The sequence below is a fragment of the Ricinus communis genome, chromosome 1, assembly GCF_019578655.1.
Source record: "Ricinus communis isolate WT05 ecotype wild-type chromosome 1, ASM1957865v1, whole genome shotgun sequence".
Lineage (NCBI taxonomy): Eukaryota > Viridiplantae > Streptophyta > Magnoliopsida > Malpighiales > Euphorbiaceae > Ricinus > Ricinus communis.
Window position 1 is genome coordinate 6,238,623 of NC_063256.1, and position 20,211 is coordinate 6,258,833.

At 35.2% G+C, this 20,211-nt stretch overlaps 5 protein-coding genes across 8 annotated transcripts; 4 read left to right on the top strand and 1 right to left on the bottom strand.

The window, feature by feature from the left end:
* On the top strand, positions 1-3,470 carry LOC8275417 (serine/threonine-protein kinase STY13). Of its 2 annotated transcripts, none has more exons than XM_015722750.3 (6): positions 1-346; positions 1,041-1,162; positions 1,383-1,591; positions 1,672-1,846; positions 1,933-2,067; positions 2,658-3,470. In XM_015722750.3, exons 1-6 carry the CDS (start codon positions 1-3, stop codon positions 2,862-2,864), a joined length of 1,194 nt encoding a protein of 397 aa, XP_015578236.1. In that variant the 3' UTR covers positions 2,865-3,470. The 2 variants fall into 2 exon arrangements, with proteins under 2 accessions (XP_015578236.1, XP_025014134.1); XM_025158366.2 differs by having other exon boundaries at positions 69-346; positions 1,001-1,162.
* Positions 3,471-6,247: 2,777 nt separating this feature from the next.
* LOC8275420 (homocysteine S-methyltransferase 2) lies at positions 6,248-12,119 on the top strand. Of its 2 annotated transcripts, none has more exons than XM_002524696.4 (7): positions 6,248-6,584; positions 8,364-8,420; positions 8,494-8,723; positions 9,245-9,374; positions 10,292-10,495; positions 11,237-11,308; positions 11,633-12,119. In XM_002524696.4, the coding sequence occupies exons 1-7, from the start codon at positions 6,405-6,407 to the stop codon at positions 11,789-11,791; spliced, it is 1,032 nt and encodes a 343-aa protein (XP_002524742.1). In that variant the 5' UTR covers positions 6,248-6,404; the 3' UTR covers positions 11,792-12,119. The 2 variants fall into 2 exon arrangements, with proteins under 2 accessions (XP_002524742.1, XP_048232855.1); XM_048376898.1 differs by lacking the exon at positions 6,248-6,584 and adding an exon at positions 7,592-7,642.
* Positions 12,120-12,310: 191 nt separating this feature from the next.
* On the bottom strand, positions 12,311-12,995 carry LOC107261697. Its single transcript, XM_015722731.3, has 2 exons — positions 12,814-12,995; positions 12,311-12,735 (listed from the first exon to the last, which is right to left on the bottom strand). The coding sequence occupies exons 1-2, from the start codon at positions 12,905-12,907 to the stop codon at positions 12,362-12,364; spliced, it is 468 nt and encodes a 155-aa protein (XP_015578217.1). The 5' UTR covers positions 12,908-12,995; the 3' UTR covers positions 12,311-12,361.
* Positions 12,996-13,074: 79 nt separating this feature from the next.
* LOC8275421 (EKC/KEOPS complex subunit TP53RK) lies at positions 13,075-14,728 on the top strand. 2 transcript variants are annotated; one of them, XR_007216680.1, is made up of 7 exons: positions 13,075-13,288; positions 13,360-13,473; positions 13,571-13,852; positions 13,939-14,052; positions 14,146-14,224; positions 14,322-14,394; positions 14,478-14,642. XR_007216680.1 is itself a non-coding variant. In XM_002524697.4 (6 exons), exons 1-6 carry the CDS (start codon positions 13,226-13,228, stop codon positions 14,513-14,515), a joined length of 684 nt encoding a protein of 227 aa, XP_002524743.1. In that variant the 5' UTR covers positions 13,098-13,225; the 3' UTR covers positions 14,516-14,728. The 2 variants fall into 2 exon arrangements, 1 of the variants encoding a protein (XP_002524743.1); XM_002524697.4 differs by lacking the exon at positions 14,146-14,224 and having other exon boundaries at positions 13,098-13,288; positions 14,478-14,728.
* Positions 14,729-14,936: 208 nt separating this feature from the next.
* On the top strand, positions 14,937-16,689 carry LOC8275423 (CST complex subunit STN1). The gene has a single exon (XM_015722730.3). The coding sequence runs from the start codon at positions 15,471-15,473 to the stop codon at positions 15,969-15,971; it is 501 nt and encodes a 166-aa protein (XP_015578216.1). The 5' UTR covers positions 14,937-15,470; the 3' UTR covers positions 15,972-16,689.
* The last annotated feature ends 3,522 nt before the right edge of the window (positions 16,690-20,211 follow it).

Here is a 20,211-nt window from a genome sequence, read left to right on the forward strand (position 1 = left end):
ATGGAGTCGAGCAATAGCAAGGAAGCTGGAGTAGGTCTAAAATCAGCCAACGAAGTAGTAGATGGTACTTCTAATGCTCAAGAAAATAGCTTGAGTTCAAAAGTGAAAGATTCGGGTAGTGTTAGCAATAAAGAAATGTATTTTAGAGCAGATAAGATTGATTTCAAGAGCTGGGATATTCAGCTAGAGAAGCACTTAAGTAAAGCTTGGTCAAGGAATGAGGAAGTGCAGACAAAACGAGAAGAGTGGGAGATTGATTTGAGTAAACTTGATATGAGGCATGTTATAGCACAAGGGACTTATGGGATTGTGTACAGAGGCAATTATGATGGCCAAGATGTTGCTGGTAATGCTTTCATTCTACTGCTTCTTTTTGGTATTTGTCAATTTTAAACTTAGAAGTTCTATTCCCTTGCTGTTGAATACATTTCTTGTTTATGTTATTGAAGCAGAATGGCATATTTTGTCTTTTAAGTGATTATTTTATTAGTTTCTTTATGCTGTTGTATAACTGTTAAGGACTTCTAATGTAATTAAAATGAAGCAAAAAAAGAAAAGAAAAGACTAATAAGTGTATAACAAGCAAAAAGGTGTTCTATGGAGTTGCCATGGATGTCTTTCATTACATACCAAAGATGATAGTTTTTGTCAAACAAATTTGCTATAGTTGCTCAAACTTCTACCTGATATATGTAAAGCTGCTTTATAATTCCTTAATATAATCTTTTTTTGCCATCAAGAATAATAATCTTGATTCTAGTCTGCTGAATCAAAATTTGCTATTGTATATGCATTTCTTGTTTTACAACCAGAGCTTCTTCTTTAAACTTTCCCCAGCTTACTTTCATTCCTCACTGCAATGACCACCCATAGTTTTTGATTCTTAAATCTGTGCCAATGTGTAAAATTATGACGGTTGTGTCAATTGTATACTAACTACTTTACCACCCATTCTACAGGACCTCTAAAACAATATATAATAAGTACTTTTTTTTCTTAGAGATATACTCATGACCAAGTCTTATTCTCAAACATTATAGTGAAGATATTGAATTGGGGGGAGGATGGCATTGCCACTGCTGCTGAAATTGCTACTATTCGGGCATCATTCCGGCAAGAGGTTGCTGTTTGGCATAAACTTGACCATCCAAATGTTACAAAGGTAAAATATGTGGGTTAATTAGTTCACTATTCTGATTGCATTTCAAAAATCCTTCAATGTATGGCTAACTGTTTGAACACTCAGCTATCTTGAATCCTATTCCACTAGTATTATCTTCATTTGTTGTATTATTTGGATTCATGACTTAACTTACACTCTTTGTTGACATATTGCCATTATTTATTAGTATTTAGGTTATAACTAAAATTATCTACTGCAGTTTGTTGGAGCTTCAATGGGAACTTCCAATCTTAAAATTCCTTCCCAAAACCCAATGAATGGAAGTTATGACTCTCATCCTTCCAGGGCATGCTGTGTTGTTCTTGAGTACCTTCCAGGTGGGACGTTAAAGAAATTTTTAATCAGAAATAGAAGAAAGAAACTTGCCTTTAAGATTGTGATTCAGCTTGCTTTGGACCTTTCAAGGGGGTAAGTACAAATTTTTTGATGAGGTAGCCTGTATTTCTCGCGTAATTAATATATTTTATCTTGTTTGACCACTTTTGCAGTTTGAGCTACCTTCATTCTAAAAAGATTGTACATCGTGATGTTAAGACAGAAAATATGTTGTTAGATGCTCATAGAACTCTTAAAATAGCTGATTTTGGTGTTGCCCGAGTTGAGGCTCAGAACCCAAGGGACATGACAGGAGAAACTGGCACTCTAGGGTACATGGCACCAGAGGTACCTACATGTTCTTTCATTCTTTGGCTACAATTTCCGATTTCATCTGAAATATGCATAAAAGACTAAGAAAGTAACTTGTTCAGGTCCTTGATGGTAAGCCTTATAATAGGAAATGTGATGTGTATAGCTTCGGTATATGCTTGTGGGAGATTTATTGCTGTGACATGCCCTATCCAGATCTCAGTTTTGCTGAAGTTTCATCTCAAGTAGTTCGACAGGTTTGTTGTTGTATTTATTTTGATCTCCAAAGTTGCAGGTTTAGATAATTGCTTAGTTTACTGCTTATACTTTAAGATGCCTCAAACTTCAAGCATGCTTATTAAATTCTTTACTTCATCAATTATTTCTTATAAATAATATATATTATGGTTCCTTATGTAGTAATAAATTTCTGCCTTCCTAGAGATGAGGATTTGAAATTGGTGAAGCCAAAGGCTAACTTGCATAACTAGATAATTGCAGCTGTATGATTTGATAATTGATGATGGTCGTAGCGGCAAATATTATGAATTGACTTCTTATTGCATGTATAGTTTCTTTTTCTTTCAAAATGTTTCATCTTAGAAGCAGCAACCAGACTACCAGGTTAGAATTAAAACTAATTGGTTGTGCAAGACTAGCGACTCTTGGTACATGTTGGGTAAACCATTGCAGACCACAATGAAATGATTTAAACTAATTGATCGTATTTCAATACATTCTATCCTATGTTCCATCTCATTCTTCAAAGCATGGTCTGTCTTCCCGGTTCCAGTTTTAGCACCACCTTGATGACAATCATAATAAAAACTATTACGAATTTTGACAGAATTTGCGGCCTGAAATCCCTAGATGTTGCCCAAATTCAGTGGCAAGCATAATGAGAAAATGCTGGGATGCAAACCCAGACAAACGCCCTGAGATGGATGAGGTAGTGAGGCTGCTAGAAGCAATAGATACAAGCAAAGGAGGTGGCATGATTCCTGAAGGGCAATCTACTGGCTGTTTCTGTTTCACTCCTGTTCGCGGTCCATGACTCCTCACTTTAAATTCTTCGTATATACTTGCAGAGTACTGTAGCAGATTTTAGCAGTTCATTGCTGGAAAACAGCAGGTCTTTGGATGACTAGATCACCAGTTTCTGTAGCAGATGAGCATATAAATTGGGAAGGTAACAGGGATTCCAGGTTGTAGTTAAGTTCTTGCAAGATTAAGAATATGGAAGGTTAAGATTTGATTCTTGTAATTAATATTGCTGCACAAAATTCTTGAAAAATGGAAAATTGGACTTGCATATCTATTATTGTAAAACATTCGTAATAGAGATGAAATTTACGATAGGCCTATATTCTGTAGAAGAGCTCACTGAAGCTATGGTGATCATAATTTATAAGAATTTCAAGAAATGTATGGCATTAGCCATCAACAGAAGTGGTGTCACATATACTCCTGTGCTGCACTTCAAGAGGATATGCTTTTTGTGGAAAATTGCAGTTTTACAGAGTGAAATTCCTGTCGGCAACAAAGATAGGATTAGGCTTAAGCAAGCCAATCCACTGAGAACTGCGCCTAATGATAATCATTAGCCCTAATTGTTATTTTAATTAGACGTGGCTCTAAATTTATGTCTGTCTTCAATTTATCACCACTGTGTGCTTATTTATAACTGAGTCGTATTTCCATTTCCTGCAGAAGATAAAATTATTTTATTCTGTTTCTTTTGACAGAAACATTATTTTGTTAATGAAAATACATACAGTTAACAAATTCTTTGTGCATGTAGAATTACAAAAATTAACTCCAAATGAACAAATTTAAATAATTTTCAAAATAATTGATTTATTTAAAATATGCGTGTTCCAGGTTTGTTGGTGTTGATCTGACTTGAATATTATTTTTGAGTTTTAAGAAAGCATTCTATTCGAGTAATTTGCCCAACTGGTATCAATCCTTGGTACTATGTATCAATTTGATACTAAAACTTTAATTTGAATTAATTTAGTACCAAACATACGTAAAAGTATATCAATTTAGTTCAAATGTCTAATTTTCGACAATCGGTGGTGACGTGGCATGCTGAGTAGGTATATTCCGGTTGTTTTGCCCCCTCGGCATGTGCCACGTCAATTAATGAATCTGAATCGGCAAAATTTTCAAATTAAATTCCAATTCCCGTAATTATTCTCTTAATTTCTCCTAAATCAACCCTAATTCTATTCCCCTCTCTTCATGCCTTAGTTTTCCCAGCAGCTGCATCTGCTGGATAAGTTCTTTCTTGCTCAAGCAATTCATATTCTTGACTCTTTTAACAACAATGACAGCATTGGATTCCAGGTTTGATTTGTAGGTAGTGCCAAATTTCCCCTTCCCTAACACTTCTATTGATGACCTTAGAAAATCATTCAAGTCAAATACAGGTATATTCCTGTTGTGCATCTATTTGTAGCAGCAAAAGCAAATAAAGGCAAGCAGGAAGGGAATCAAGGCAGCTGCCACCGCAATTGATACAATGCTTTAAATTGGAAGTTTGTTTTTCCTATCCTTGGGTGGAATTATAGGCGGAGGTGGCAAAATGGCAGGTGGAGGAGGTGGAACTGGGCAGAGTTTTAATAGAAAGCCACAAGCATCCAAGTTACTGAAGGAAGTCTCTGGGAACCTTCAAAGAACATCTGTTTCAGGAATTGAACCTTGGAGGGAATTTGACCCTGCAAATAATTCTGTTGAAGCTCTAACTGTTGAAGACTTGGCAATTCGATGTAGTCAGAAGGGATTGAACCCGCAAATCGATTGTAGGAAAGCAAACTAGATTGCAAGTGAGCAAGATTGGTGAGATTAGGAAGAGGTCTAAAGATAGAATTGTTTGTAAAGCTGAGTGTGGTCAGAAAAGTAATGTGGCATAAGAATGCAGGGGGAAGAGAACCCGAGAGCTGGATCCCTTCAAGGACAAGGTGAGTGACGTGCCAATCGGAACAAACAACCCCAAACTATCTGCTTAAATTTCCAATACAAGGAGGTCTGGTCCAATTACTGTGCAAATTGAAAAAGGAAGTCATGAAATTCACTCAGCTGCAATAACGCATCTTGTTCTCTAGGGTAATATTCATTGAAGTAAAAGGAACTAACAGGAGATGTTAACAGAAAGTGCAGAGGCAATGCTGCTGGAAGAATTAGGGTTGATTTAGGGGAAATTAGGAGAATAATTAGGGATTTGGGATTTAATTTGGGTATTTTGCTGACTCGGGTTTATTAATTGACGTGACACAAGCTGAGAGGGCAAAACAACCGGAATATACCTACTCAACATGCCACATCATCACCGGTTGTCGGAAATTGGACATTTAAACTAAATTGATATACTTTTACGTACGCTTGGTACCAAATTAATTCAAATTAAAGTCTTGATATCAAATTAATATATAGTGTCAAGAATTGGCACCAGCTGAGCAAATTACCCCATTCTTTTCCCTTTAATCTTGCAACCCATACTTGATGAGTCGAGTAAACTTTGAAGAAACCATACGTCTACTGTAATTAATCTTATTTTAAAAAAAAAAATAATGAGATGCTTATTAAAACAATATACAAACTTAAAAGAAATAATTTTAAGAAATAATGTTAAGGAATGCTACCATTACCAGTGGTTTCTTCTGAACACATTTTTTTGACACTCTTTTATAATTTGTTTACCTCATTTATTATTTTTAATAAAATTTTATATTTTATTATTATTAGATAATAATAAAAATTTAATTTAATCTTCTTTCTCTCTTATTAATAACTAATATTATATATATTAAATAAAATAACAAATGATTGTGGATCAAGTATGAAAAGAATGTAAAAAAGTTTAGGAGAAAGCATTGCTAACATATTAAAATTTATATGTGATAGAAAATCAAGATTTGTAAGTATTCAAGCATGGCGGTCTCGTTATATATTTACAAAAACTGAAAAGTTCTTTTCGATGATATGTTATATTTTTAAGAGAGTGTTAGTATCATGAGAACAATGAAAATAACATTCCGTAATAATTTATACATAAATTCATTAATATCGTTAATAATTTTATTAATTGAGTTTTATAAATAACAAAATAAAAAATTATTTAGTGTTATTAACTTATTTAAAATTAATTAAAATTAAAAAATCTAAGTTGCGAGATTCTGAATTTTTCTTAAATTTACTAACATGATTAGTTTTAAATAAAAACTAAATTGGTAAAAAATAATTAGTGGTAGAATTATAAGCAACCGACACAAAATAAATGACTACCAACTATTGAATTAATAATATTAATAAATTATATATAAATTATTAATTCTCAAATAGTAAAACGTGACAAAAAAAAACTAGTCTTTTGAGTAGAAGGTTAAACAGCACAGTGAAAATCTCATACTTTCCCCTATTTATAGATAGCAATAGCAAATAAACTGTGACAAAATCGTGTCTAACATTTTTATGTGCTAAAAGAGTTTGCATTTTGCAGTTGTTCTACACCAGCAACCAGAGTACCAAACAACAAAAGTAATATCACTAAAATTCTCCAAGCTTGCTGTAGGTCCGGAACAATTTGCAAATGAGGCATTCTTCTGGCGCCAATCCCTCGTCGTTGATGACGGATTTCCTGAAGCAGTCTGGCGGTGTAGCCGTCATCGACGGTGGTCTAGCGACGGAACTTGAACGACACGGCGCTGACCTCAATGATCCACTCTGGAGTGCCAAGTGTCTTCTCACTTCTCCTCACCTTATCCGTATGGTACTGCTTCTCTCGCTTCATATCTATCTATCGAAAATGCATGCATCTGTTTTGTGTTCGTATTATGCTTTAATTGGTTAGATTTCTGGTTTTAGATTTGATTAAAAACTTCCAATAGGAAAAAAGAAGAAAAAAATAAGTGTTGCTTTTAGAGATTAGATCTTTGTTTTATTTATTTATTGCCACAGAAGAGAGAGAGAGAGAGAGAGAGAGAGAGAGAGAGAGGTGCTGTTGTTAAATTTGTAATTATCTGTGTTTCTATGACTGGGTACTGGAAGCTTTTACTCATACATCTAAACAGAGATGGGGCAGTGATTTTTGATCGTGTGCAGATATGGACCCCCATATCATGCATTATCACTGTGGTCCTTCTTTCTCTTACCTTGTATTGAATGTATGGGATTGTCTATCTTAAACCAACTACAAACATTTGTTTGTTTTTGTTGTTAAAGTTCTCTGTCTTTCCACGGAAATAATATAGTATAACTCATGTAAAGGTTAGAATCGGAAAAATAGTGGTAAGTATCTGAATTTGGCTGCTGTGGTTTCTTTTTCAGAACACGGTTAATTAATGTTTTGCAGAGAGGGTCTATATGGGAGTCCCCCCCTCCCCTTCTATATCTTCTCTCTTTCCACTTGCCGTTGTTTGGTGTGTATTCATTGTTTTGAAACTAGAATGATCCAGAGTTTATCCAAAGCACTATTATTTTGTTGGTTCTAGTAATGAAAGCTGTGGCTGATAGGCGAATAAATTAAAGCTGCTGGTTTGGTGCATAAAAACTGTAACTTAGATGGTTTTGATGAATTAAATTGTGTAGAAAGAAATTCATCTCAGTATTCAATAAATCATAAAGAATCATAAGTTGCTCAGAAACCCCATGTCAAGTTGAACTTGGTATTATAAGTATTGTTTGACAAAGCTTATCCATGTTCTTTTTTTTTTTTTAAATTTTACGGTCCCGAAAGAAGTATATCCATGGAACAAACGAGCATGACCTATATGAGCTTGCACCCTTTCACACATGTATACTGAGCATATTCTGTCAGTTATAGAATTGGTGAGTTTTAAACGAGCTTCTAATATCTAAACCTAATATGCTAACCCTGAAGGTAAATAATTAATTTAACATCATTTTGAAATTTGAACCTACTTTAGAGGGTCATGTTGGTATCCCTGTTTCTGCCTAAATGTGCCAATTTATGGCTAGTGCCTTAATCATATTAGAGGTACCGACTTTATTGTATGATCTTCAATTTTTATAGTGCAATTGTGTAAAATCAAATACAATACTCTGTTAGGAACTGAAACCATCTTTTGTTAATTAGTAACACATTCAATTTGATTATGCAATATACCCTTTAGAATGCTAATAGTATTATCTTTTTATTGTAAACCAGTTAGGTCTTACTATGGGAGAAGTTGGATTGTTGAGCTTCATTATGGGATTATTGGTAGAAAGAGGTCCAGTTTAGCCCCATTTTTTAAGGTTTAGGGAAAGCTGGTGGGGACTAGAATCAGTAAGAGGTCAAACTAGAGGTATGACTAGAACTAGGAGCAACTACCTCCTGCCGATAAGAGGTTACCTGTTGAGCTAGTAGCTGTTCTTGTTGCTCCTAAAGGATGAATAAGCTTGACTTGCTATCAAAGCTTCCCCAGATTTCTGGGATGATTACTGCATGTGTTATCCTCTATATTGTTATCTCTTTTGCTTTTAGCTTATCAAGTATTTAATTTATAATAAAAAAGACTATTATTAGCTGATTTTCAAAACTGGGCAGGTGCACCTTGACTATCTTGAAGCTGGTGCTGATATTATTATCACAGCTTCTTATCAGGTATTATTAATGATCTGCTCTGTCTACATGCATGTGTGTGAAACTAACATTCAGTTTATTTCAATTTGTGCAGGCCACCATTCAGGGATTTGAAGCAAAAGGTTTCTCTAGTGCAGAAAGTGAAGCCTTGCTTAAAAAAAGTGTGGAAATTGCCTGTGAGGCAAGAGAGGTTTATCATGACAAATGCCTAGCAGGAGCTTGTGATGATAATAATGACGGCAGGGTTTTGAAAAAGCGGCCTATTTTAGTTGCAGCTTCTGTTGGCAGCTATGGAGCGTATTTGGCTGATGGATCTGAGTACAGGTGAGTTAACATGTTGTTTAAGACATTTGATAAGCTGCATTACTATTGATATCACTTGCATCATGTACCAATTAGGAGTCATAGCTTTTCTATTACATGAATATTTTATTCTACAAGTGTTTATGCTGCTTTATTGTCAGGACACTTCGTGTCTGATAACACGGTCATGTATGTAGTTTTGAAGAATATGAACAGTTCGTTTCATGTTTGAAACCCATACAACTCCTAACATGTGTTGGCATGTCATGGATCACACAGTCTGTTTCTCTTTTCCCCTCTTTCCATTTTTTCTCTAAGTTTTTGACACAAGCAAACAACCCAAATTAAGTTTGATTGTATCAAACTGGTTGAGCATAGCTTTTTCTCTATTTATCCTCTTTGCATTTAATTTTGATCTTTGCATTCTGAGTTTCTAGCACAAGCAAACAACCCAAATCAAGTTTGTTTTTAGCAAACTGGTTGAGCATATCTTTTCTAGAAACAAAATTTTAACTTATACTTACTGTATCACTCCTTTTCAGTGGAGACTATGGTGAGGCTGTTACCCTGGGCACATTGAAAGATTTTCATCGCAGAAGGGTTCAGGTATTGGCAGAAGCAGGTGCTGACCTCATAGCATTTGAAACAGTTCCAAATAGGGTAGAAGCTCAGGTATTAACTTGACCCTTTTGATAATATAACATTGTAAATTTTGTTTCTTAAAGGATAAAAGGAATTGACTCTTTTATTGGGAAAAACTATTTGGGGACATAAGGAGGCGAGAGCAAATATGGGGGATAGGGGCAGAAAGTGAAAGGAAGAGATTATACCTTGCTTTTTTGTTTGGTTTGCGTAAAAATGGGAGGAAGAGAAACTGGGGTAAAAACATTTTTTTCTGGTTTGAGTTGGATTAAAAGTAAAATTTGTTCATTATTCCTATTAGACTACAGATCGTAGGCAAAGCACAGAATCATATGAAGCTTAATCGAGGAGTGAACTATATCTGTGTGTTGAAACAAAAAAAAAAAAACAAAAGCCCATGTTAGCATTTTGTAATAACTTGTCTCTGGAAAGATCAAAAGGAGTAGGAGCTTTTTTTATCAGTAGATTTACCTAATGGATCATGTGCATGGAGTTAATAAAAGATAATTTAAGTAGACATTGCAGCCTGTGAGGTAATTCTCTCTCCTCATTCTTTCTGATTTGGCAGAAGGGATTTTGTGGGATAATGGTAAGTCAGTTCTCTGTTCAAATTTATATTTCCTGCATTTTATCTTCCAATTTAAACAAGAGAAAAATTCAATTCCCTTCCCATTTTTGCTCTCCTCACTCCTTTTACTTCTGGCCTCTTCAGGCCTTCCAGATTCAGGATTAGCATAGGTACTTGATTTATATCATTGGTGGATGATCCCTAATCCTATGCGTACTCTGAAATTTCTCTATTATGAAATTCCGTGCTCTAATAAGTTAAAGCATGGATTGTAGAACATGTAGTTAACATATTAAGGAGTTTCTAGAATAAAAAAGTGGCTCAATGGTGTTATGTTCTGTTTGGTGCTTATTTCTAATCGTCTATTATTTCCATGTAGGCATATGCTGAGCTTTTAGAGGAGGAAGACATAAAGGTTCCTGCATGGTTCTCTTTTAACTCTAAAGATGGTATCAACGTGGTTAGCGGTGATTCTTTGCTTGAATGCGCCTCAATTGCTGAATCATGTAGGAAAGTCATTGCTGTGGGAATCAATTGCACACCTCCTAGCTTTATTCATGGACTGATTTTATCTATCAAGAAGGTACCAGTTCTTGCTTTCAATTTTTTATAGATAATATTTCACATTTTCTTAACTTTAGCACCCAAATTTTGGTGTTTAATATTTAGTCCATTACATGTTCGTTTGCTGTTCAGTATTCAGGAGTTCATGACTTGTTTCAAGAGATGAGATATAAAAATTAGAGGCATTTACTAAAACCAAAACTGAGGAAGAGCTAGATTTCCACTTCTACTGTCGTGCTCCATAAATTTTTTTCTTGTTCAATCTATTACCACTAGCCTATTTCCCAAAATGTTCTTTGAACATTTATTAATTACCAAATTATTTTGGCAAAATTTGCTTAAAATCCAAAGAAATTTATAGACAGATGGATTTCTTAAGCAAAAGTAAGTTGTTTCTTTTTTTATTTGTTCTATCTTTAAATAATTATTATGATGCAACGACTAAGACTGCCAATGTGTACATCTTGGATTAGAAAGTCATCTGGTGATACATTTAGTGAGGGTTATGATAAGTTGGTTGTTTTCCTGTAATGACAGCAATTATGCTGTTTCGATGCCAATTACAGACTGCACGTCCTATGTTATGTGAAAAACCTTTTTCTGTGCCTGTTTGTATACGAAAGCAAAGAGTAGTTTGCATCTTCTCTTATATTTATAAGCATTTTGGAAATAAGTACTTCTTATTTGCTACAGAATTTCAGTATTTGTTAGAGAATTTACTTGTTGAGAGACTTAATATTTTATTGAATAATTTCTTCAGGTGACCTCCAAACCAATACTTATTTATCCAAACAGTGGGGAGAGTTATGATGCTGATCGCAAGGAGTGGGTGGTAAGCTCATTCTGTTTGGTTGTTTTAGAAAATGACCTCTAAATTGTTCTTTTATATTAGTTATTAGAAAATCAGTCCTTTTTTATCTTTCTTCTCTTCAAAACGCCTCATAAAGTAGTAGCGAACAATTGCAGTTGTTTATATTATAAGTATTTTCTCTGTGAATCATTAAAGGAATATTGAAATAACGTATTCAAGCAATATGTGGATTTACTTTGCATATTTCTCGTGCTTTTTCATCTGTAATGTAGTCTCACAGCTCCACAGCTGGAGGTCTAATTTCTTGATGTGCAAAACTAACAGTAAAATTCGTTGATGTTGCAGCAAAATACTGGGGTAACAGATGAAGATTTTGTGTCATATGTAAATAAATGGTGCGAGGTTGGGGCTTCACTGGTAGGAGGTTGTTGTAGAACAACCCCAAATACTATCAGAGCTATTTACAGGACTCTGTCCAATAGATCTCCTGATATGCCATTGTAGCAAATGCCTCATTTCACGCCGGCAGAATCCAAAGCTGCTGAAACTGGCGTATAATTTTTGCTTTAAGCTGCAACGTGGAGAGGATACCATAAACTATGTATAAGGCGGGAATATCACTTGCTTACAGGATTAGTTGTGAGGATTACTATTGCGAGCCTTGTCTACTGTTTACTTTGATTTAGGTTTTCCCCACTGAAATGCCAACTCTATGGTATTTTTTCACATTTTTATGTTTTTTCTTCCGGTAATAGAACTCCTGGAATCAAACTACTCAAATTGATCTTATTACTATTCTCATATAAAAGAAAATCATTTGTTTGGTTTGCCAGTTGGCTCGTATTTTAACTTGAGCTATGTTTTAAATTTATTTTTTACTCATTTCTAATAAAAAGTTAATTAATAAAGTATATTGACATGATTTTAAAAAATTTGTTAAAGGAAAATAGATATATTTTTATGACGGAGTTTATGTTCTGGTAAATCTTCTAAGACGGATTTAAAAAAAAAAAGAAAAAGAAATTAAAAGTTAAGGTTATTCATAAAGGAGGTTCTGCTGTTATTTATGAGCTATCAAGAATCAAAACTAGAGTAAATACCACTTTCCCTCAGCAATCTCTTCTCTTCTTCAACGTAATTCTTGCCTCTACTAGCCTGACCCAGGTCTCGCTTCCTCTTCTCCTTCTGAGAGAAGGATAAGCTTTTCTTCTCTCTGGTTGTTTTCGCATTCGCAAGTAGCTCCCCCTCAGCTAACGCAGCTCTAGTTCTCTGTCGCTCTTCAATAGACTCTTCAACCTCCCGGCGATCTTTGCCAGTAGACCAAGTCCAGTCTTGCGGCGTGTCATCTTTCGGCGGAGGCACATTTAGGACTGATAGTCCTCCTTTGTAGCCGTGTTTCCTCAATGCATCAAAGTCTATAGCACCACTCTTACGCTTTCCAAACTTGCCTATATAATAAAATCATTAGGTCGATAGTAATTTAATTATAAATATAATTCTAAAAGAGCAATTGAATTGAATAATACCTTGAGGTTTCTTATCCTTGGATTCGTCAGACGATGAAGATTCATCAGAGGATGAAGAATTATCCTGATCATTCCATGGCATTGTCCTCTTCATGGCATCCGATTTTATTACTCTGAACCCTAAACAAAAAAGAGGATTCAATTAGCCACTTTTTGGATATTAAGCGACGGTCTAGGATTTCTTCTCTGAAAGTGAAAGGCCTTAAAACGTCGCCGTTATAAACTTATTATTTTTATTGACCGCATTTACAAAAACACCCACCCTCCCGACCAACGAGGTAAAATATAGGGGAAAAGAAGAATAAAAGTAGACGCTTAAACGCCGTCGTTGTCGCCAACAAAATTGGAAGAAGGAGGAAAAGGGTTTTTTAGCTTTCCGAGTTATCTGATAGAGCGGCCGAATTGTGCAAATATGGAGATTGATTCAGATGTCAAAGATGGCTCTCTTATTCTCATAAAGCAAGGCGCTGAAGCTGTAAGTTTCTTTACAATGTTTGCTTTGGGTAAATTAAATTAATAACTTAAAAGCAATTCTTTCTCTTTCAGAGAGTGTTTGAGTCAAGTTTCGTTGGGAGGAAGTCAATTGTAAAGGAACGCTTCTCAAAGAAGTATAGGCACCCATCTTTGGACTCTAAACTTACTCTCAAACGCTTAAATGCTGTGAGTTATATCTTAGTATTGGTGGGTTTCCTTGCTTTTTTCTTCTACCTGAAAAATTTGATGATGTTTGTTATGTGACCTGGGACTGGGAGCTCAGGAAGCAAGGTGCATGACAAAGGCTAGACGACTTGGGGTATCTACTCCTGTACTGTATGCTGTTGATCCTTTATTGCAGACCCTCAATTTTGAGTTTGTTGAGGGCCGTGCCGTCAAAGATATTCTTCTTGAATTCGGGTTACTCGGTGTTGTCCAAGAAGAACGTTTGGATGATATTGCAACTCAGATTGGTGATGCAGTTGCAAAACTACATGATGGGGGACTCATTCATGGTGATTTAACCACTTCAAATATGCTCATCCGCGATGCTAGTAATCAATTGGTGAGTTTCTCTGTGACATTTTTACCTTTCTTTTGTTACTTTCTTTTTATGTTGGCATCATAACTAGAATATATCTTCCCTTTTAGGTTCTTATTGATTTTGGTTTGAGCTTTACATCGACCCTTCCTGAAGACAAGGCAGTCGATTTGTATGTACTTGAACGAGCCTTGCTTTCTATGCACTCCTCATGTGGGAATGTAGTAAGTCTAACATCTCTATTTTCACTTGTGCTCTGTTAGATTGCTGATTGATATGCACGCAGAATTAAATTTTAGTATATATTGTGAATGAAGGAGGGGTGTTATTTTTTGTTTTTTACTCGTCTGCGTCTGCCAATTGAAACTGCAGCAGTGATTTGATAGCACTATTCAGGTGATTTATGGAAGTGTAAAATGGAAATGGTGTTTAAATCTTAAACTGGATGCAAAATTGAATCTTTGTCTGATGGCCTGCATTCTTTCTTATATAGATGGATCGCATACTTGCTGCATATAGGAAGTCCTCAAAGCAATGGTCATCCACAATAAACAAGCTAGCCCAAGGTAACAACCTTCCTCTCCTATATGTTCATCTTTTCTATTCTTTCAAATTTTTTTTAATTTTCTTCTGAAAACTTCCATCACAGTTCGCCAAAGGGGTCGAAAGCGCACTATGGTTGGATAACAGGTTCTCCTGCACAACTGGGAAGAGGAAGAAACTTGTGCACTTGTGTTGAACTGTGTAACGTTCTCTGTTGAATTGATCAATTTTAGAACGTGATTTATAGATTTATCTGCATATTGCAGCTGTATCCTTGTGCGCTGACCTACAATCAAACTCTTTATCCTTAAATTCAAAATTAGATGAGTTGAAGCATCCATAGATGCATATGATTAAGTTGAGAATGTTTATGTAGAACAAGACTGCTGTTTTTCCTATATTTTCTATCAATAAAATCCTTGTACGCATCACTTGTACAAAAGCTTTAACCCAGTAGTTGAAAACCCCAAAAACTTCTTTTTTTCTTTTTTGAATAAAGAGGGAGCAGAAAAGCCTAAATACAATTACAAAGGATAAAATCTGGGGGATAGTGACCCCAATATTATCCTGAAAAGTAATGGGCTTAACAGCATCATGAGGAACCTCGAAAACGTGGCAGCCAAGGGGAAGATCATGGCCAATATTAGCAAGCTTGTCAGCCCACCAATTAGCTTCCCTGTAAACATGAGAAATCTTAGCCACCCAATCACTGACCTGGGCTTCTTTAAACAAAGCCATGTACTTCATAGTGGGAGATGAGGATTTCAACAAAATATTCAGTAGACACTCTTTATCAACCTCCCTCCAAGATTGATCTTCTGAGCCCCCCATATTCCCGGTAATCTAAGGCTGTTAACTCCAGAATCAGGAATCCAGATTTGCAGCAAATCCAGAAATCTAAATCCCATAATGCTTTCGAAGAATGCCACACCAAGAGCTATTTTTGTTACTACAAGATCACAGTCCACCCCTTTTGTTTTATTAATGTGTTATATCGATCAATAAGGTAATCAGCGCTAGATCAAAAGCTTTCCCGCCAACTATTGCCATAAACAGAACTTATCTAAGAAAAAGGAAAGAAAAAGCCATTAACCAAAAAATGGATCAAAAATTCCAAAACATACACGTAAAACTCCTAGCCTTGGATCTCGTCTCTCTCACACAAACTCCACCGTTTTCCCCCTCAGACCCAATCTCATTCTCTCACGCAAACAAGTCCTTCTCACGCGCCGAAATCCTCGGTATTGTCACTTCCTGCGAGCACAAACCACACAAATTCCTGAAATTCACAATCGACGACGGCACAGGCTGCGTTTCATGCATTCTCTGGCTCAACCAGCTCACTTCCCCTTACTTTTCTCGCCGGAGCACACCAGCTGTTCGACTAATTGCCTCAACGGCCACTCACTTTGCCTCATTGATCAAGATTGGAGTTGTAGCTAGGGTTCGTGGCAGGATCACGAGCTATAGAGGTACTGTGCAGATTACTGCATCTGATGTTGTTATCGAAAGAGATCCTAATGCCGAGATTTTTCACTGGTTGCAATGCGTTAAGCTCGCGCGTAGTTGTTATCATGTCAATGCTTCTCCACGTAAGTAGTGCTTTAGGTATATACCTTTTTTTACTATCCCATTTTGTTTATTTCCAGATTAAGATGATAATGTGATAATGATAGATGAATATTCGTGCCTACTTGGGTGTATTACACTGTTCTCCGATAGAATTTTAGATTTGAGGAGTTAAGAGTGGAAATGAATATAGTGAGAAAGCAGTTGTGAAAGATGTTACTACTCTGGAGAATTTGGTTAATGGATAGTGATGTTAACCTACCGGTATGGAGTTCTCCGTTAATGTATTTAAGATTCTGAGAGCTACAAAATCAAGTCATGACAAATAGTAGATGGTGATGATCCGAAAATATTAAAGTTTGTGCCATGAGAGAGCTCAAACAAATAGAATATTCATGATTTGCGCACTTATGGCTAAGCATTTGAAAAGTACTTGGCATGGATTACTCTCAGTATGTCAATCACTAACTTGGGTTGAATTAGAGTTGTTCTTTGTCGATAGTCTGAGCCACTTGTTCCATGGTTTTATAATTAATGCTTATTGGACAAATAATTGGCTTTTCACTGGACATTTTACATCATCAATTTTGGACCAAAATGATTTGGATTATAGAAGCAATAGATGAACTTTATGATTGAATTGTTGTATTTGACAATTCGTATTGAAATCCAATGTACGTGGCACTGTTTTCCACTATGAGGTTGATTTGTCAATAACAGATGATGAACTTCACTATATGTTCTTTATAGTTCTTGCTGCCCATAGACTCAACTGATATCATTTGCAAATTGTCGATATCTGCTGCAAACTAGTGCCTGATTATATTTTTTGCATAAAGTCATAAAGATTTGGGATTTGTTGTAGTCGTGTATATTATTCTTTGTGGTTCTTGGATTTATGCTAAATAATTGTTTTTATTTCTAATTGTTAACATGATAGGATTAGGAACTTTAATAATGCAGCAATACCATTTTCCTCATAACATTGCACTCTTTACTTGTCACTTATTGATCTCTACATTTTGGGAGTATAGAAGGCAATTTGAACAAATTAAGGTTGTATTTGATTGGATGGGAGGGAGGATCATAGGTGCTGGAAGCATGTAACTGGTGCTATTATTTGATATTCTTGGAGCTAGAAAAGAACTGATATATGGAATATGCTTATATTTAGATCAGTGATGGTGAAGTAGCTCGAGCAATCACATTGTTTGTGGTAGGTGAAACTAATTCGGTCAGTAACAAGGCTCGTTCAAGTTTTAACCCAAAGAGACCTCTTATTTTAATGTTTGTGGGGAAGAAATTATTGGGTAAGGTACTGTATTGCCTTTCCCTCTCACAATCACAAACATGGTGTGAGAAGAATGGATCACAAAGCAAATCCTATCCAAATATTTTTGATGTGAGTATTATTAGTATTACAGTGTTGAAAACACGGTATTATTTAGATTTAGCAACCGTGTCAAGCCAGATGGAAAAAGGCTGGCGTTGTAGTCTTCTTGATTTGATGGGCAATACGAAGGATGGTTTGAGGTAAAAACAATAAATAAATAAATAGAAAAGACAAGAAAGCTGGTGACAAGATCTTTGCCCAGGTCAATGAAACTAGATGGCTGAAGGTAAAACTCAATCTCAATTTTTACGGAAAGTGAAAACATTCACATCAATATGAAGAAGAAGAAGAAGAAGTCAATGATTTTCTTTTTGTTTTTTCACCCTGGAGGTTTTAACGTACAAAAGTACCCACATTATCTTCAATTGGGAAGTGGTCCATTGTTGAGCCTTCTTTATAAATGGCCTTAGACATATAAAACATGGATTTGCACATAGAGAACACAAGAAAATATGCTAAGGATTTATCATAGAGAAGCAGATGGTAGGAGGAAATAAGTGCTTTCATGGTACCCTGAATGAATGATAGATCAACTAGTCAAATCCAAAGCTTTCTTAATAGATAGTGTCTAGACATTAAATTGGTGGTGACCCTCTAAATGGCCCATAGTGGAGCTTTCTTTTTGAATGGATAGTGAGAGAGGAGGTCCGTAGGTTAGCGTACAATTTGGACAGTCCCAACCAATTGCTTGGCCATGTGACTTTGCTACCATTAATATGACCCTCAAAGATGCATCCAAAAAACCCTACTAATTATTTGGTATATCATTATTTGGGATAACCACACAGGATTTTGAAAGATCTTCCAATTGAATTTTGTTGATTATGAATATAGTATTCATGGGTGGAAAAGATTTATGTGGCATCCTCTAGTGAAATGCACAATAAGCAAACAATCTATGGAGCCATGAGCGTTTGGTTTACAAAATATAAATATATGTATAGATGAGAATCATCATAGTATAGTGAATAAGTAAACTGAATTAGTTATTTACAATTAAGTTTAATGGGTTTGAGCTTTAAAAGACTGGATTGGGTTTTCAAATTAGCTAATTAATAAATGGCTTTGTTGTAATAAAAGAATAACTATAAAACTAATCTAATACGAATAATTGCTATATATATGTGTGTGTGGAGAGAAAGATGGAGAGATGGGAGATATCTGAGAGAAAGCAGAGGTGGGTGAGTGAATATGGAGAATTTAAAAGCTGAAAAAGCAAAAGGAAACGGAAGCAAAATGGAGTTCCTCCCGACTGGAGATACTTTGCCCAAAGTATAGATCAAAGATCATCCCATCCTTTGACTGCCTTGTCAGTCTATCTTCTCACTTAATTTAAACAATTCAAAAGACTAGCTTTGAGAAAGAAAAAATAAATCATCTTTCTGTTGTATCAAATAATAACAATTACATACAAATCTTTTAATTGGCAAAGAGTGAGCATTTTCCATCAGAATAAAAACATTCATACCAGAAAAATAAAGAGAAGAAAAGAATGTCATATTCTTGTATTTAGAGTTTTTAGATGTTACAAAATGCTCCTAAGCGTATGGATGGTGGACCTTATATCTATTATTGGCCAGACATCACCAAACATAGACCTAATAGAGACATGTGAAGGAAGGAAAAGAAAATTGATTATGTTTTGTATAAAAGATCAAATAAAATAAAATAAAGAAACTCTATAAACAATCAATTTGGTTATAATTTTGGGAATTATGTGAGGGCTGCAGCTGCACATAAGATAACACGTGGCAAGAAAGGGGATAAGGTACAAGCCATAGAGAGAGAGAGAGAGAGAGAGAGAGAGAGAGAGATCAAGGAATCATAATAAAATTCATGATATCTTTATTGAATCCAAGTATCATATGTGGGTGTCCTCATTAGATACCATTTTCATGATGATAATGGCTGTATATTGTGTATGTAATGTGTAATATGGCTCTTACTCTGTGAGAAAATGAAAGATCTTTTAAAAGCTGTTGGCAGAGAATCTCCTCTTTCCCTATAGATAAAGCATTTAACTACAGGGTCCCATTGCTCTTTAATTTTGCTACCACTCTTCCTCTGCTATATTTACATTACCTCTATTTTCCACAGTAGCTGATGGGTTGAAAGGTTTCAATGGAGAGAGAGAAACCAGGACCTGTCATATTTAATGGTCTTACATTACATACAACACAAACACTCGCCTATTGTGTTTTATGTTGTCTTCAAGCCCTAACATACTAATACAAAACTAACTCTTTTTAACTTTCATACAAGTATTACTAAAGAAAAGGGTATTGGGTTTTAATTCCTTAACTTACACGTTAAGATACAAAAATACATAAACATTTCATTAAACGCATACCCTAATGCTATCATCTCTTTGTTTCATTTTGTGAAGGGAGGGGAATTTGAATAAAGATTTTATTTTCCCAGATCTCCAATTAACTTCTATTATAGCCTGTTTAGGGTTTAAGCTTTAAATTACTCTTTCTTGAAATTATTGTTCCGACATATATATATATATATATATATATATATATATATATATATATATATATATATATATATATATATAGAAGAAAGCAAATAATTTATGTTGCTGGTACTGGTAAGTAAGTTGATACAAATACAAAGAGAAAAAGGCACATTACCAACTACCTAATCACAAAATTTAATGCTTAATCACCCACTTATCATGAGCAGAACTGAAGCTCTTTCCTTGTCTCCATGATAACGGGTTGCCACGTTGCTAGAAGAAAAGAAGATGCAGTTTGGCTGGACAACTATGAATTGTTCAAGCTTCAGACAACCTATAAATTGTTAATATAGTGGAAGCTTCACTAAGGTGTGGTGGGGTTGTATTGTAGTAGTAGTTGTAGGAGCAACAGTC